The sequence below is a fragment of the Lynx rufus genome, unplaced genomic scaffold, assembly GCF_022079265.1.
Source record: "Lynx rufus isolate CCGP_SWC_20201006 ecotype Redwood Valley unplaced genomic scaffold, mLynRuf1.p SCAF_8, whole genome shotgun sequence".
NCBI lineage: Eukaryota > Metazoa > Chordata > Mammalia > Carnivora > Felidae > Lynx > Lynx rufus.
Window position 1 is genome coordinate 22,699,821 of NW_025814896.1, and position 17,701 is coordinate 22,717,521.

General features: G+C 40.4%; 1 protein-coding gene across 1 annotated transcript in view; it reads left to right on the forward strand.

Annotated features, from left to right (window-relative positions):
* The window catches only part of NDRG3 (NDRG family member 3), a 67,911-nt gene that overhangs the window by 10,500 nt on the left and 39,710 nt on the right, over positions 1-17,701 (forward strand). Inside the window, exons 2-3 of the mRNA XM_047068703.1 lie at positions 7,452-7,553; positions 17,408-17,443. Coding sequence (XP_046924659.1) covers positions 7,497-7,553; positions 17,408-17,443 — 93 coding nt within the window. The 5' untranslated portion in view covers positions 7,452-7,496. The remainder of the gene's footprint in view (positions 1-7,451; positions 7,554-17,407; positions 17,444-17,701) is intronic.

Sequence of the window (17,701 nt, forward strand, 5' to 3'; positions counted from 1 at the left end):
TCCCCTTAACTTCTTTGATAGCATAATTTTGCTTTTCTTCTTATGTCTCTGACATTTTTTTTCTTTGTCTCTCACTGGTTCTGCTTTTCTATCACTAACTTGTCTTTCAGAAAAGGCTTGCAGCTCCTCCTAGTCTCTGCTTTGATAAGCACCTGCAGATTTTCCTCATTAACTCACTCCTGCCTATACTCAGGTCTCTTAGAGGCCCATATTTTAACTCTGACTGTACACTGATTTTTGTCATCAGTTTCTCTGATTGCTTCTCAGCTCCCCCGTTGCATTATTATTGACCGTTTTGTTTCCCTTGCATCTAGAAACATGTCAAGTAAGACGTTGCTTCGGCCAAGGTCAAAGAGGTTGTTGCCTTTTTTTTCTCCTCTAGGATTTTGATGGCTTCCTGTCTTACGTTTAAGTCTTTCATCCATTTTGAGTTTATTTTTGTGTATGGTGTAAGAAAGTGGTCCAGGTTCATTCTTTTGCATGTTGCTGTCCAGTTTTCCCAACACCATTTGCTGGAGAGACTGTCTTTTTTCCATTGGATATTCTTTCCTGCTTTGTCACAGATCAATCGGCCATAAGTTTGTAGGTCCATTCTGGGTTCTCTATTCTATTCCATTGATTTATGTGTCTGTTTTTGTGCTAGTACCGTACTGTCTTGATGATTACAGCTTTTTAATACAGTTTGAAGTCTGGAATTGTGATGCCTCCAGCTTTGGTTTTCTTTTTCAAGATGCTTTCTTTATTCGGGGTCTTTTCTGGTTCCACACAAATTTTAATATTGTTTGTTCTAGCTCTGTAGAATGCTGGTGTTATTTTGATAGGTATTGCAATAAATCCTGCTTCTAACTGTGACTACATTAGGACAGACTAACAAAAGCCCTTTTATCATTCCTTCTAAGGGACCCAGAGGATGCCAGTCAGGAACTCTCCTCAAACTATGAACCCCACATGCCAATCACGAGCATCCCAAACATCTATGCCACTTGCAGAGCACAAGCCTGATATTTAACCTCCAAAAGAAAAAATGGTTCTTTTCTCAGATCCCAGGCACCCTATAAACTTGATTGAGCTACTGAATGCCCAGAAGCTGAATTTTTATTTTCCTTTGTTTTAATATCGCATACATTTCATGAGGAGATAAGGTGGTTTGAATCTTTCATCACGAATCTCAGCCAGCATCTGCAATTCTCTTTTACAGTACCACTATGACTCAGTTAACTGAGACCTATACTTGTGTGCTTATTAATCACACTATAAACTGTGGCTACTTTTTATCTGGATGTCACTGTTTATCAGTAATTTATAATGACAATTTTGAGGTTTTTCCTTTTTAAAGCAGTATTGCTCACTTTGGAAAATGTGGAACCACAGAACATTGAAAAGGTATTTTACTCACAGTCCTTGCATCTAAAGACGACCACTGTTAACATTTTAGTGTGTTTCCACTTGTTCTTTTTGTCCATGTAAAGTGGTGATTTTCTGAAATTTTTCCAACCTACCCACTTTATTCCCTACTTTATCTTATTTATTTATTTATTTATTTATTTATTTATTTATTTTGAGAGAGAGAACATGTGACAGCGAGCAAGCAGGGGAGGGGTAGAGGGAAAGGAAGAGCCCAATCTCATAATCTGAGCCAAAATCAGGAGTTGAATGCTTAACCAACTGAGCCACACAGGCTCTCCTTATTCCCTACTTTAATTCACTCACTTGAAAGCAGGACCCTTCAAGATGTTACTTATTCAAATGTGACTCTCTGTGGGGGGATCTGTCAAGGAGCTCCAGGGCCAGAGGAAAGCCAGAGGTGCCCTCAGTTCCAAAGTGACTGGCATTCACCTAGTGTTCCCATGCATATTTTAAAGATGAAGAAAAATGCAATGTTTGTGCCAAGAGAAACACTTAAGGGCACAAATTGAATGAGAAGCCTGTCCCTATCAACTGGGCCCAATGCAGATAACACAGGACAGTAAACTATTCTAGAGTGACTTAGGAATTGGCATCAAGACAGCAAATGTTCACCTTCCACATTATAGGGCACTTAATGCATTCCTCCAGAGACTCAATTTTTGCTTGGTTCTTACTGTCCCAAGCCCTTGCCAATGAGCAATTCTATAATACATATAAGAAAACTAAGATCACATGGTGGAAAACTCCATCTCTGGTCTCGGCTACACACGCTGGCTCCCTCCCAGGAATTTGAGGCCTGCAGTTCCCTCATCTGCATAAATGATAGGGCTGCCAGGTTTCATCCTGGTAATAAGGGCTACTAATATTCTTATAAAGCTGGTAGGGATTTTATAAACTGCAGTAGAATAACAAAATGTTCACCCTCTTTCCCAGTTGTAGGAGGCAGAGGAAGGGCTGACAAGTAAAACACCAGCCATCCTCAAAATGAACAGTGAACCTGCTACCAAATGGATAGAGTATGAAAGGTGAAAAGTGTAATTCCTACTCTGTGCCAGGAATTATAATCTAAGCACCAAATATTTAATCCTCTCAGGCAGATATTTCCATTTCTTAGAGACAAAAAATTCAGGCTTAGAGAAGTTAAGTAACTATTCCAATATCTCACATCTATGTAAGTAATAGAGCAAGAATGTTAAAAACCTTTGCTTTCCCCACTATACCATAATGTCTAGGCCTTGTGTACTGACTGTAGGATCCTGGGCAAGTTTCTTCCTCTCTACCCACAGGGGCACCTCCTTGAAGTAAAGGTAGTAGAAGCCTACAGTAATCCTATATCACCAAAGACTTGGAAGCTAGAGTGAAGTTTTGAATCATCATACACCAAAGACTTGGAAGCTAGAGTGAAGGTTTGAGTCATCATACCAGGACAAGAACCCTCACTATCTCAGTAGGTAGCTTACAGACAAGGAGAAGACAGAATGAGGAGAGAGAAGAGAAATGAAATTCCAGCTATTACTTGGAAACTAGTTGCAGAAGCAAGAATTATTCTTGTTTGTTGTTAGAACAGTGTGCCTCAGACTTCAGTGTACAGTCACCTGGGGATCTTGTTTCTGATTTTAGCCAATCAGTTTTGAGTGATGGCACTCCAACGTGTGACCTCATCAGCTGAGGAGAGAAGAACATTTGAGTTGAGGTGGTGAAGAACTGAAAGGCTTAATTATAGCAACAATCCCCCCCCTTTTTAAAGTTTATTTATTTTGAGAGAGTGAGCACACATGCATGCAGGAAGGGCACAGAAAGAGAGAGAGAGAGAGAGAGAGAGAGAGAGAGAATCCCATCTTGGCGCTGTCAGCACATAGTCTGATGTGGGGCTCAACCTCACAAGCCATGAGATCATGATCTGAGCCGAAATCAAGAGTTGGAGGCTTAACCAACTGAGCCACCTGAGCACCCCAGCAATCCTTAATAGAGATGAGGATATGGTATAGGAAGACCTTTCATCTAATTTCATCCTACCTTCTTCCCAAAAGGATTTCAATAAATTAAATGGGATTTTTAAAAGATTCAACAGATCAAACCAACTAGAAGGGAAATAAAGAGAAGAGTTTAGTAGTCTGTTGCAGAAATCTAGCTGAAAGGTGACAAGTGTGATCACACTACTAGAATCACAGATATAAAGAAAAAGGAAGATCTGGCATAAAAAGTTGGCAAAAATAGCATAAGGTCAGAAAAGAGATTTTCCCAATGTTTTCAGTTAGAAAGAGAAAAGAATCATGGAACAATGGTGCAGTCAATAATAATGCAATGGGATGCTGGGGAAACTGGACAGCGACATGCAGAAAAATGAACCTGGACCACTTTCTTACACCATACATAAAAATAAACTCAAAAGGGATGAAAGACCTAAACGTAAGACAGGAGGCCATCAAAATCCTAGAGGAGAAAGCAGGCAAAAACCTCTTTGATCTTGGCCACAGCAACTTCTTACTCAACACATCTCCAGAGGCAAGGGAAACAAGAGCAAAAATGAACTATTGGGACCTCATCAAAATAAAAATCTGCATAGCAAAGGAAACAATCAGCAAAACTAAAAGGCAGCCTACAGAATGGGAGAAGATATTTGCAAACAACATCTCAGATAAAGGGTTAGTACCCAAAATCTATAAAGAACTTATCAAACTCAACACCCAAAAAACAAATAATCCAGTGAAGAAATGGGCAAAAGACATGAATAGACACTTCTCCAAAGAAGACCTCTAGATGGCCAACCGACACATGAAAAAATGCTCAGCATCACTTATCATCAGGGAAATACAAATCAAAACCACAGTAAGATACCACCTCACACCTGTCAGAATGGCTAACATTAACAACTCAGGCAACAACAGATGTTGGCAAGGATACGGAGAAAGAGGATCTCTTTTGCAATGCTGGTGGGAATGCAAACTGGTGCAGCCATTCTGGAAAACAGTCTGGCTATTCCTCAAAAAATTAAAAATAGAACTACCCTACAACCCAGCAGTTGCACTACTAGTTATTTATCCAAAGGATATAGTTATGCTGTTTTGAAGGGGCACACGTACCCCAATGTTTATAGCAGCACTATCAACGATAGCCAAAGTATGGAAAGAGCGCGAATGTCCATTGAAGGATGAATGGATACAGATGTATATATGTATACAGTGGAGTATTACTCAGCAATCAAAAAGAATGAAATCTTGCCATTTGCAGCTATGTGGATGGAACTAGAGGGTGTTACGCTAAGCAAAATTAAAGAAAGACAAATATCATATAACTTCACTCATATGAGGACTTTAAGATATAAAACAGATGAACATAAGGGAAGGGAAGCAAAAATAATATAAAAAAAGGGAGGGGGACAAAACATAGGAGACTCCTGTATGTGGAGAACGAACAGAGGGTTGCTGGAGGGGTTGTGGGATGGGGGATGGACTCAATGGGTGAGGGGCATTAGGGAATCTACTCCTGAAATCATTGTTGCACTGTATGATAACTGACTTGAATATAAATTAAATAATAAAAAAAAGCAGGATTTACTTTGGTGTATTTGGTCAGTAATAGCTAAAAGATAGTCTAGAACCCATACTCTCTCCTTAGCCAAGTAAGTCAAAGCCATGCAATCTTATATCTGGAGAGAAAAACAGAAAAATGGATTAATAGGCTACTACCTTGTGAAGACTTTTTTGATTCTCACCAATCAGAAGCAATTGTTCCTTGAACTATTACATCCCTTCTTTTTACTTATTATTTTGTAGTTAGTTTATAGATAGCTGTCATCTCTACCCTTTAGTAAACTGGAAAGCAAGGACCTTCTTTGTATCTTCCATAATGCTGTGCACAGTGGGTATTCAATAAGTGGTTGTTGAATAGCTACATCCCCAACTCATTGAATTAGTATTTTTCCTGACTGATAAGTTCAAGGCCAAGGCAGAGGAGATGAAGCCTGGGGCTTTAAAGTCTGGGTGGAGGGGCACCTGGGTGGGTCAGTTGGTTAAGCGTCCAACTTCAGTTCAGGTCACCATCTCACAGCTCATGGATTCGAGCCCCACGTTGGGCTCTGTGCTGACAGCTCAGAGCCTGGAGCCTGCTTCAGATTCCATGTCTTCCTCTCTCTCTCTGCCTCTTCCCTGCTCACACTCTGTCTCTTTCTCTCAAAAATAAATAAACATTATAAAAAATAAAATAATAAAGTCTGGGTGGAATAACTTGTCTACAATATCCAGTATTTGCAGCCTCTCCCCATGACTTCCTGTCCAGTGTTATGGAGTAAGAATTTATGGCTCATTACTCTGCCTCCCCACCTCCATCTACTCTCTTCTTCTAGAACTCTGTCTCCCTGTCTTCTCCTTCTCTGTTGGTTATCTATTGCTATGAAACAAATCAGTCTCGAACAGGATTATTATTGCTCATAGTTTCTGTGAGTCAGGAATGCAGGTGGTGGCTTGGTAGGATGGCTCAGGTTCAGGGTCTCCAATGTGGTTGCAGTCATATATCTCTGGGGCTGCAGTCATCTGAAGTCTTGACTGGGCCTGGAACATCCATCTGCAAGGTAGCTCATTCACACGGCTGGCAGGTTGGTACTAGCAAGTTGGTTCCTTTCTACATGGGCCTCCCCAGAGGCTGTTTGAATGTCCTCACTATACTATATCTGGCTTCCTCCAGAACTAATGAGTGAAGACTATAATGTCTTGAAGCAGAAACTATGCCTTGTATGATATAGCTTCAGATGTCATGTATTGTTGCCTCTGCCATATTTTATTACTTACACAGACCATCCCTGATTTATTTGGAGATTACATGAGTGCAGATATCAGGAGTCAAGGATCATTGAGTTGTTTAGAGGCCATCTTGGAAGCTGGCTCTCCTATTCTCCATCTACTGCTATGATTCACCAAGTAAAGGCTAATGAGCTGCCTTGGTTCATCTCCCCCTACATTCCCATTCCTAAGTCAAGGCTTCATCCTGGGCTATAGCATTAGCCTTCCATTTTTGTTCCCCTTTTAATCCTTTCTCCATACTGTTGCTTCCTGAAGCATAGCTTTGAGCTTGTTGTTCTCTTAGTTACACATCTTCAGTAACTAAACTGTACACTCCAGAAAAGCAAAGACTAGTATCTGTTGCTGCAAAAAAAAAAAAAAAATTACCGTAGGGCCACCTGGGTGGCTCAGTTGGTTAAGCGTCCAACTTTGACTCAGGTCATGATCTCACAGTTCATGAGTTTGAGCCCACATCAGGCTGTGTACTGTCAGCACACAGCCCACTTTGGATCCTCTGTCCCCCTCTCTCTACCCCTCCCCTGCATGCTCGCTCGCTCTCTCTCAAAAATAAACATCTTAAAAAATAATACTTTAAAATATATATATTACCACAAACTTACTGGCTTAAAACAGCAATACAACACATTTATTGTCTGACAATATCTGGGGGTTGGGAATCTGGCAAGAGTTGACTGGGTCCTCTACAAGTCTGCAGTGAAGGTGTTGGTCAGGGCTAGGTTCTCGTCTGAGGTTTGATTGGGGAACTATCCACTTCCAGTCCCATGTGGTTGTTGACAGCAATCAGTTTGTGCAGGTTGTTGGACTGAGTGTCTTAGTTTCTTGGTCTTTTGGCTGGAGGCTGTCCTCAGTTCTTTGCCATGTGGCCCTCTCACACATGCCAACTTGCTTCTTCAAAGCTAGCCAAGGAAAGTGTGTCTTTTAGCAAGACAGATGTTAAAATATTATGTAATGTCATCATGTACAGGTACTTTTGTACATTCCATCACTTGCCATTTTGGTTAAAAGCAGGCCATGGGTCCCATCCACACGCAGTGGTGGGAGGGGGTTATGCAAGGGTAAGAATACCAGGAGACAGATCATGGAGGCCACTTTAAAGTCTGTCTTCCATAACTGTTTAGTCTTCTGTTGTCTTCAGCACCCTGAGCAGTGCATGACACTAATCTCTAGTATTGCAGTGAATCAGCATAGTGTGACTATTATGTTTCCAGCTTCTAGATTAAGCCTCTTTACTTCTTTCTGTTTCAGAGTTACTGATTTATTCTCGAGAATCCTCTACTCTCATCTGTCCTGATGGATGAACTTCAGGATGTTCAACTCACAGAGATCAAACCACTTCTAAATGATAAGGTAAAGACCATGCTGTTTTCACTAAAATATATATGTCCTTTCTGTGATTAGTTAATTCTCTATATTTTCTTAATAGCAACTAACTCAAAACATATTCATCTTCACTTTCGATGGAGGAAATACTTTAAAAAATAAATTTTTTAACCATCTTTTTGATATCTTTCCTTCTTTTTTCTTTCTTCCTACTTTTGTTTCCGTGGGCCAAATTCAGTCAAGTTATCCTTGAGACTGTCTTGTTTTACTGATAGAGACATTAAGGGAAAAAAATATGACAAAGTTAGGCAGAAATTATGAGAGTGAGGTTTGACTTAGAATCCAAGTGTCTTGACTTTCAGTTTCTATAAGGAAAAGTGAATATCTATGGCTGGTGATGTACATAGGCTGCAAGACTTTCCCTAATGTTTGTCAAGTCTGCTATGTGACCTTTCTGTCAACTTTGAGATTTTCATCGGGGATGTATGGATGTCAGTAATACACCTCATTTTTCTGTTAGTGTTAGAGAACAGTGAACAGCACAGTTTAGTCACCAGAATTCAGAGAATAAAGACTGGTGTGATGGTAGGAGTTACCAAAAAGCTAAGAAAGGATTATCCTGCCTCCTGTCTGTCCCCATTCAGTAAGTGTTCCTGAAATTCCCTTTTCTATCCTCTGCTTTTGGTTTATTGTCATTACCCCTATTAAAATACTCTTGTAGGAGTGCCTGGGTGGCTCAGTCGGTTAAGTGTCTGACTTTGGCTCAGGTCATGATCTCATGGTTCATGAGTTTGAGCCCCACATTGAGCTCTGTGCTGATAGCTCACGGCTCAGAACCTGGAACCTGCTTTGGATTCTGTCTTCCTCTCTCTCCCTGCCCCTCCCTCCACCTTTCAAAAGTAAATAAACATTTAAAAATACATATGTACATACATACATACATACTCTTGTAGCTAGGTGTGAATGAGCCCATGGCATTCTTCCCTGAGGAAAGTATTGATAAAAGGTAAGAGTAAAGGGGGCACCTGGGTGGCTTAGTTGGTTAAGAGTCTGGCTTCGGCCCAGGTCATGATCTCACAGTTCGTGAGTTCAAGCCCTGCATTGGGCTCTCTGTTATCAGTGCAGGGCCCCCTTCGGATCCTCTGTACCCCTCTCTTTCTGCCCCTCCTTGCTCATTCATATATTCTCTCTCTCTATCTCTCAATCTCTATTTAAAGTAAACATTAAAAAAAAAAAAAGTAAGAGTAAAGATGGATGAAGTTGGGATGGGGGTGCTACAACAGAAGGTGCTGTTGCCCTTATCTTTTTTGGCCAAAGGCCCACCTATAACTTCTAGGGCTGTTGACTTACCATGTGTTTATTAATTTGCTATTGAATCCTGTCAGTCCCATTTTCATTCCTATGACCTCATCTCTCTACCCTACTCCCACCCCATCTTTTATCTTTTACTAGAGATTTTGCCCTCTCCTTTGTCAGGCTGCACACCTTTTTTAGCCCCTATTTGGTTTCTCCCGCTGCTTTCCCTCATCTTTTCAGAAAATCTTGACCGTCTTTACTGTCTTTTGGCTGTCCCCAAAATAATGTGCCACAAGGAGGAAGGAAATAAAATCTGCATCTGTAGAGCTTATGTATAGCCACAGAAATGAATAGTTACAAGGCAGGTGGGAGTAGACAGTTTAACTTCAGGAAGGTAGTAATCGATCCTAAACCTGGCTGATCATCAGAATCAACTGGGGAATTGTTTAGAAATAGGGAATGCTGGCTTCCACTGTAGACTAACTAAATTGGAAGGTAAGGGGAGGGAGACAGGACATACACACACACATACCACACACTTTTCTATGACCAGTGGTCTTCAGCTTTGGCTGCTTATTGGAATTACTTGGGGAGATTTAAATATCACCGATGATTTTTGGTAGAGATTCTCCAGATTCTGACTGAATTGGTCTGGGGTGTGGTTGAGCTTTTTAAAAAAAATCCTGAAATTGAGAACCATGCCTAAAGTGATTCTGGTTAGTCATTGTTGGAAACCTGTACCCTGATGGGTCTCGGATATTTGAGGACTGAGGTACAAATAGGAGGAGGATCCTTCCTGGACCCTAGAAGGGCACAGGATGCCTGAGCAGGTGCCTGCATGAAAGAGCGGTTTGTTGCATATCTCATAGAAAAGGCAGCTGGAAGAGGAAAGATTCAATATATATGACCATGGAAAAACAATAAATTAACACCTGGGTCCTCCTCTCTTGAGGCTTCAGTGATGCCTTGGCTGTGTCTAAAGTGTGCCCAAGTGGTATGGATGGAATTGTGCTCATCCCCTCACCCCAAACTTGCATGTTGAAACCCTAACCCCACATGTCACCATATGGGACATGGGGCCCTTAGGAGGTGATTAAGGTAACGTGAGGTCATAAAGGTAGAGCTTTAATCCTGAAGGACTGGTGGCCTTATAAGAGGAAGAGCGAGAACTCTCTCTCTTACACACCACCCCCCATGTGAGGACATAGGGAGGTGGTAGCCATCTGAAAGCCAGGAAGACAGCTCTCACCAGAAACCAAACCCTGCTGGAATCTTGGTCTTGGACTTTCAGCCTCCAGAGCTGTGTCAGGCTGCCCAGGCAGACGAAGACACCACGCAGTCAGTGTCTCACTTCCTAACATCTGTTAGCTTCTCTTTGATGTGCTGTTCCTACCCACTTCCTATGCTCTCTCTCTCCCTGAGAAGTGTTCCTATCTCCTCACTATTCTTGAAAGCTCCCCTGCTCCAGCCCAGCTTTGTAGAAGAAGATTGGCGTGAGGCATTCCCAAAGAGTTCCACCCTCTTAGTCCCCCTGGCCCAGTACATCAGTGCTTCTGTCTTTGCCCAGCATGTGTGTGCTTTTGCATACATTCTGAAAGGTATGATGGTAACACCCTTCATCAGGTATTTCATTTGATCCCCCAGTTGCCCAGTGGTATAGGGAACACAGATCAGTTTGTTCCCATACTGCTGATGAGAAAACTAAGGATGAGAAAGGTGAAATAGCTTACTCAGATTGAATGCCATAGAATGCTTGCTGTCAGGTAGGATTTCTCAGTCTTGGCACTGTTAATGTTTTGGGATGGATAACTGTTGTGGGGACTGTTGTGCATATTGTAGGACGTTCAACAGCATTCCACTAGAGCAATACCACTAGATTCTCTATCCACTAGATTCCAATACCACTCAGTTGTGACAACCAAAATGTCTCCAGACATTGTCCAATGTTCCATGGGGGCACAGTCTCCCCAGGTGAGAACCACTGCCATAGGGGATAGGCCTTCAGGTGTTGATAGGAGTAGATGTCTGGAAGGTTTTGGGGGGGGGGGCAAGTTTTTTGGCCTATCCTGCTATTATTGATTATGCACCTTTTATGTGCCAGGTGCTTTACATACTTTCTTTTAATCATCAGAGTATCCCTTTGAAGTAGATAGTGTTTTTCCTCACTTAGAAGATGAAAAACTGGCTTGCCCAGTCAGTATGTGGCAGAGTCAGGACTGAAACCCAGGTCTGTCATATTCTAAACCCTGAGTCCTTTCCACTATGTGACCTCATCACCTCTGTGGCTTGCCATGTCTCTTTAAGAAAAAGCCTAGAGATGTGTATCATTTCATCTCGTCTTTTTGCCCATTTTCATAGATATACTCTTAGCTAGAAAACATTGCTGTACCCTTCCAAGCTTCAGGGAGCTAGAGGAAGTCTAGACCCAACCTGTTATGGAGAGATTTGTCCTGAGATGACTATAAGGAAGCATTCTCAGAATAGCTTTAAGCAAGGCTTATGTTAACTTGTCTCTTGTCATTTGTTGGTACTTTTCCCATTTAATTTTAGTATGCTTGTAATTTTGTCTGTGGCTCAGAATTGTGAAGAAGTGGGTAATTTTGCCATGCCTGTTTTGGCTCCAGTAATGAAAAGAAGCAATTGCCAGTGCTTATCTTTGTTTTGGGGGGCAGACATTGTATAGAAATGTGAACCGATTTTTTTTCTTAAATAGCATTTAACTATTTTTAGTGCATTTTCACAGATATTATCTTCTTTAAATCTCCCAACCTCCTATGAAATAAGTAAAGGTATTTTTAACTCCATTTTACAGATAGGCTCAGAGAGGTTATAGTACTTGTCTAAAGGTAGTGTCTGGAAGGGTGGTGAACCCACATCTGTTGATTTCAACTTGGATCAGGGGGTCTAGGGCTCTGCCCACCACCTGCTGCCTCTTGAAGCTGGTCATTCTAACCTCCTCAACCTTATAACAAGCAGGAGAGCTGACTGATTTGTGCTTCATTTTCTCTAACCTCAACTATATTAAAGTATGCGCCAGAAAAGACTAATAAAAGAGCAAAACATTAATGATAGCAGCTATTTCTCAATAGAGAGATGATGGATGGTTATAATTTTCTTTATACTTCTCTACAGTGAGTGTGTACTTTCCTTTTTGTAATTGGAACACCAGAAAAAAAGGATTTGGTACAAAATGATACAAAAATGTACAAAAATGGTACAAAAAATACTGAACCGAGTGAAAGCCAAGGGGCAGTCTTGAGAAAATAAGCAGAAAGCCACAACTGGCTTCTGCAGAATTGAGGAAACATCAAGTAGGTTGAATAAGTAGTGGAGAGAATAGAAACAAGTTATTTACCTTTTTTGGTTGTTAAAATAGAAAGTGAGATAGACCGTATCGCAGTTTAAGTTTTCCGTCTCTACTCATGACTGGAAATGTAAGCAGAGGAGAGAAAACCCATGAATGAGCTTGTTTGTAACTTTCAGGACAGCAGAGACAGGCAAAGGGTTAGTGCCAAGGTTTCTTTCTTTCTTTTTTCTTTTTTTTTTTTGTAGAGTTAAAAACAGAGTTGTTGACCTTTTCATTAAAGACTATTTGTGAAGTGCTACCTCTACTATGCACTGGAGGGTGGGTGTCTATTAATGTGCTAAGAAGTGATTGTCACATATTGTCATAAGTGGCCTAGATGGGACTGGAGCAGGAAATGAGTTCCCAAGCAAGTAATGGTACCACTGTGACAGACCACTGTCAACTGGCTACAAGATCAGCAGGAGATAGTGGAAGAAGCCATAGCCACAAGCTACCTAAGGAGTTTTTAGTGCAGGAGGTCAGTGACACATGACATTAACCTGATAGTATGTTATAGAAGAGTTTATTTTAGACTTGAAATTGTACTTTTTCAGCAGTGTACAGACGATTATCTGATTGTAGACAGTTTTATCCAAGTATCTAACCTCTTTATAAATTTCTTTGTGAAGTCTCAGTTTCTTTGTATTTTTTGAAGTCCATATTTATAAGTGCTTTAAATATATATACACATATACCCACACAAACACACTCATGCATATATATATATATATATATATATATATATATATAAAATTTTCACTTTGGATTTTCAGCTTGATCAGATTTCTATTTAAAAATGGTTTATTGGGGCGCCTGGGTGGCTCAGTTGGTTAAGTGTCCAACTCTTGGTTTTGGTTCAGGTCATGATCTCACAGTTCATGGGTTCGAGCCCCACTGCACTGACAGTGCAGAGCCTGCTTGGGATTCTCTCTCCCCTCTCTCTCTGCCCCTATCCCACTCTCTCTCAAAATAAATAAACTTAAAAACACTTTTTAAAATAAAGGTTTATTGATGATTGTAAAAACATTGATTTATTAATCCATGTTAATTGGTTAATCTTTATTAACAAAGAAAAAGTATTTTCTAGGCTTATCTAACCCTTCTGCTTATACAGTTACCCATCTTTCCACTTTCTGTTGGTAGGGATTGTCTTTTGTTACTAGAAATGCCATATTTTATTCTTTGACAGTTTTTTTTTTTTTTCAAATCAGCTTGTTTCTAAAACTTTTATTATTGTAACAACTCCTTCTCCCCACTTTAGTTCCTAAAGTGCATGTAACTTTGGTGTTCATTTCTTACTCAAATTGAATATCTCTATTTTGAGATGCTTATAACCTTTAAAAATGATGTTTACTGTGTTTACTGAGTGCCAGGACTGGGAATAGAGGTACCCTACCATACTTCAGATTCACAGAACAGGTATATTTGTCCCAAATCTCTTCCTGTTGGTAGTTGGTTCTAAGGTCTTATGCATCTTGTCTTTCTTTATATCTGTTGTTTTCTGTCTTTTGAAACTATATATGCCTCTTGACTAGATCTCATGTCGGGAAACTACATTTCTTTTCTCCCTAGCAATTGTTTTTTAAATTCCCCCCATCATCCTTCTTTTCATATTTCTCTTCATTCATTGATCTATTCTTAGTTGCTTCTTGCTTATTCTCCAGGCTTATAATATTTGAGAGAATGACTTTTTAATCTACCTTCTTGAGCTGCTTCATTTATCTTCATTCACCTTCTACATGTAGTCTTGAGGCTACACCAGGAAATACTCCCTTTGGCTGGCGTCTACCTTGACTGCAACTTTCAGTAATTATTTTTTTCTTGGCCCACTCTTTTTTACTGTCTTCCTCCAATTATTCTATTATTTTAATTTTTTCTTGACTCCTTTTCTGCTAATTAAGTCTGCTTAGTGCAAGAATCTCTCTGAACATGGAATTAATGGTATCTTCAAAATGGACAGAAAGAAAAAAGAAAACACCCAGAACTTGAAATTTCTGGGAATTTTGTTAGAGTATAACCATGTACCTCTAATATCAGAGATAGGTAAGTCCCTAGGGAATTCTTTCTTCTAGGATGCACCCAGTGAGTAGTATTGAATTTTTAATGAATTCAGAGAATATGGCTTCAGTTTACCACAGTTGAGAGGGGACCAGCTAATGATCTCCATTCAGAAACTCTGGATGCCAAATACTATCAAACAGACTTAATCATATCCTTTCTCTAGGATGATCACTCAGGAAGCCTGTAGCCACTCTCCAAGACCACCTGGTGCCTCTTTAAAACAACAACAATAGGGGCGCCCGGGTGGCTCAGTCGGTTAAGCGGCCGACTTCAGCTCAGGTCACGATCTCACGATCTCGCGGTCCGTGGGTTCGAGCCCCGTGTCGGGCTCTGGGCTGATGGCTCGGAGCCTGGAGCCTGTTTCAGATTCTGTGTCTCCCTCTCTCTGACCCTTCCCCGTTCATGCTCTGTCTCTCTCTGTCTCAAAAATAAATAAACGTTAAAAAAAACAACAACAATAAAAAGTGTTATACTGAGGAATGTATAGAATTGTTGAGTCACTACCTTGTACACCTGAAACTAATATAACACCACATTAATTATACTGGAATTAAAGTCAACAACTGTTAGATAGTCTTTGTCCAGTTACAGTACCTTTTTTCTGGGAGTCTAGCTGTGAATGTTGGATAAGGAACACGTAGTTGTTTTTTGCTAGATAGTTAATGAAAAAGGGTGGCTTTGGTTTCTGGAGAGAATTGCCTCTTTCTCCTTTTGGTATTTCAGAGGTTTTGTGCTCATCTCAGGCTTTAGGAACTCAAAAAATGCCTCATGACTGTGATCATGTGGTTGTGAGGAAGGAAAACTCATGCATACAGTGACAGCTGCTTCCCAAAGAGCTCATCCGAATTTGTGCCTCTCTTCTATGACCAAGATTTTAGTTCAGTCTAAAGTGATTTTCTTTAATCTTTCTAAGTCTCTAAAGGAACCTCTGGGAAGCCAAAAGATTGAAGTCTGATATGGTCTGTTTGTATATCATTATACATTATTCCTCAAAAGATTAAATGAATCTTTAAATCTTATATTACAAAATAACAAGTTACAAACATATTTTTTGTATCATACCAAATCCTTTTTTTCTACTTTTCTAATTACAAAAAGGGAGTTACTTCCTTATTGTAGGAAAGTACAAAGAAAATTATAATCATCCATCATCTCTCTATTGAGAAATAGCTGCTGTCGTTAACATTTTGGTATTTTTCTGCTAGTCTTTTTTTGGCACATATTAATGTAGTTGAGGTCAAATTGTAAAGACTGTTTGTATCCTTTATTTTTGCTTAGTCACCATATCCTACTTAAACCATCTACCCTAGTAGTGCATGAGAGGGCCCTTCCTTTTGCTTTTCACAATCTAACTAGAAATTAAATGCAGTGACTTCTCTGAAGGACTTCTCAGGCATTTTGTGGGGCTAGTGGGAGCCGTGGAACATTATGATCCTTGTTGCCAACGACAGCATTCCTCAGAGATGTGCTACCCAGTCCCATTTGCGTGGTGTCTTAGGTGTCCTTCCGTGCTGTGACTGCATCAGACTTTATTTTGTGAATGTGGTTTCATGCCAGGAGCAATATTTCAGACTAGCTGTCTCTACCACTCTTTCCTGTTCTTGGTCCCATCTTCTGTCTCTGTGATTGGTAATCTGTTGTGACTTCACTGCCGATTTTAGAGAAACAAGGGTGTGCTCCTCCCTAGCCTTGTTCTTTCAGAAGCTTTCTGCTTCTAGATCAGTGCTATCCAGAAGTTCTCAGTAATGGAAATGGAAAAATGGAAATTCTGCAATAATGGAAATGCTCTGTATCTGCACTGCCCAATAATAGAGTAGCTACTAGCCACATGTGTCTATCAAGCACTTGAAATCTGAGTAATGTGACAGAGAAACTGGATTTTTTATTTTAATTAATTTTAATTCCTACATGTGGCTAATGGCTACCCTAATAGATAGTGTCACTCTAGATTATCTCAGTAGGTTCTGCTAGTTAACTCTTATAGAGAGGACAGTTTATATCTTAGAGGTTTTATGTGTGTGTGTATGGTTGGTTGGTTGGTTGGTTTTTACACAGTGGGCTGTGTTTCTAACCTGTCTGTTTTGTTCTGCCAGCAGTGTGGGTAGAGGATACAGAACTGTTTCTAAGAGGATCTTGAAAAGGGGTATCGGACTTCTTCATACTCCCTTGGGATCAGAAATCTAGATCCTGTCTGGAGGGGCAGCTTTTGGGAACGTGTTTAGTAGTGGCTCCACATCTCTTGGAAGTCAATTGTAGACAGAACAGATATGTTACTCTAACACAGTTTCTAAATAATGAGACATTTTCCCCTGGGGGGTGGGGGTGTTTACTTTATGAAAGATCAGGTCAGAATGGTTTTTTCCCCTCTCAGATATATCACTCATTATCTTTTTTGTATACTCTTAGGTCATATTTTTGCAACTCTGGCATCTGAAATGCTATAAAAATGCCTCTGAGTCATTGCCATTGATTTTTTTTTTTTTTCCCAAACAAACATTACTATGATATAATCTCATTTTAGAAGTCTGGTGAATTCTCCTTGAATCTTTTGACTATGTTCTACTTTTGAAATGACTCAGTGACTTGTCCTTTTTCCTATCAGCAATTTTATGGGATGCAACAGATAGGCCAGTGTATTAGGAATCCTGTTTTGTCTGTCTTTCCCTCTTTCAGTGATATTGCCTTTTTCCCTTGTTAAATTACAAGTCTTCCATTTCTGATCCATCTATATCTTTGTTCTCTTCTTGATTCTTTCTTTAATTCCTGGTTCTGGGCACCCTGGCTCCTGCCCTCCTTTGCTCCTCTCAGGGTTGGCCTCCAACCCCTTTTTCCCAGATACTTTCTGTGTGGGTTGTGACTGTGCCCTAAGACTTTGATCCTTGTTTTATCCTCTTCCCACAGGTTCTCACTGCTCTCTTTAGGGAGGGAAGCAGGAAATTACATTACTCGGCAGCCAGGCTCCTTTCCTTTATCTTTACAGGAAGCCTGCCAAAGTGTAATCTTACCTTTTACATGTTAGGAGCCCACCCTGTCTCTGAAGCCTTTTGATGAGAATCATTTTAGTTTTATGGTGACCAAAAGGCTGCACGTGCACTGCTTGCACTGTGAACTGAATTTGCTGCACATTTGGGGAAGCCACATGGGGAAACTGACTGTGTTTTCTGCCTTCTGTTGACAGACTGGTACACGAAACTTCCAGGACTTTGACTGTCAGGTAAGGACTGTACAAGCACCAAGGGGGGCTATGTACAGGATTTCTGCAGTGCTTCCCTCCCTGTGCTGGTGGCCTTGTAGAAGTGGATCTCTCTTCATAGCTAATCATAACTCCTTCATGTTCTTTTGGTCATTGGATCAGGTTTATTTAAAACGATTTGCTGTAGTGTTCAAAAATTGCCTGCCAGGTGCCTGTGTTATGGTTGTATGTTACTGGGTTGAGCTGTCACTTTCTGATTAAGAACTCCATTGGAAACCC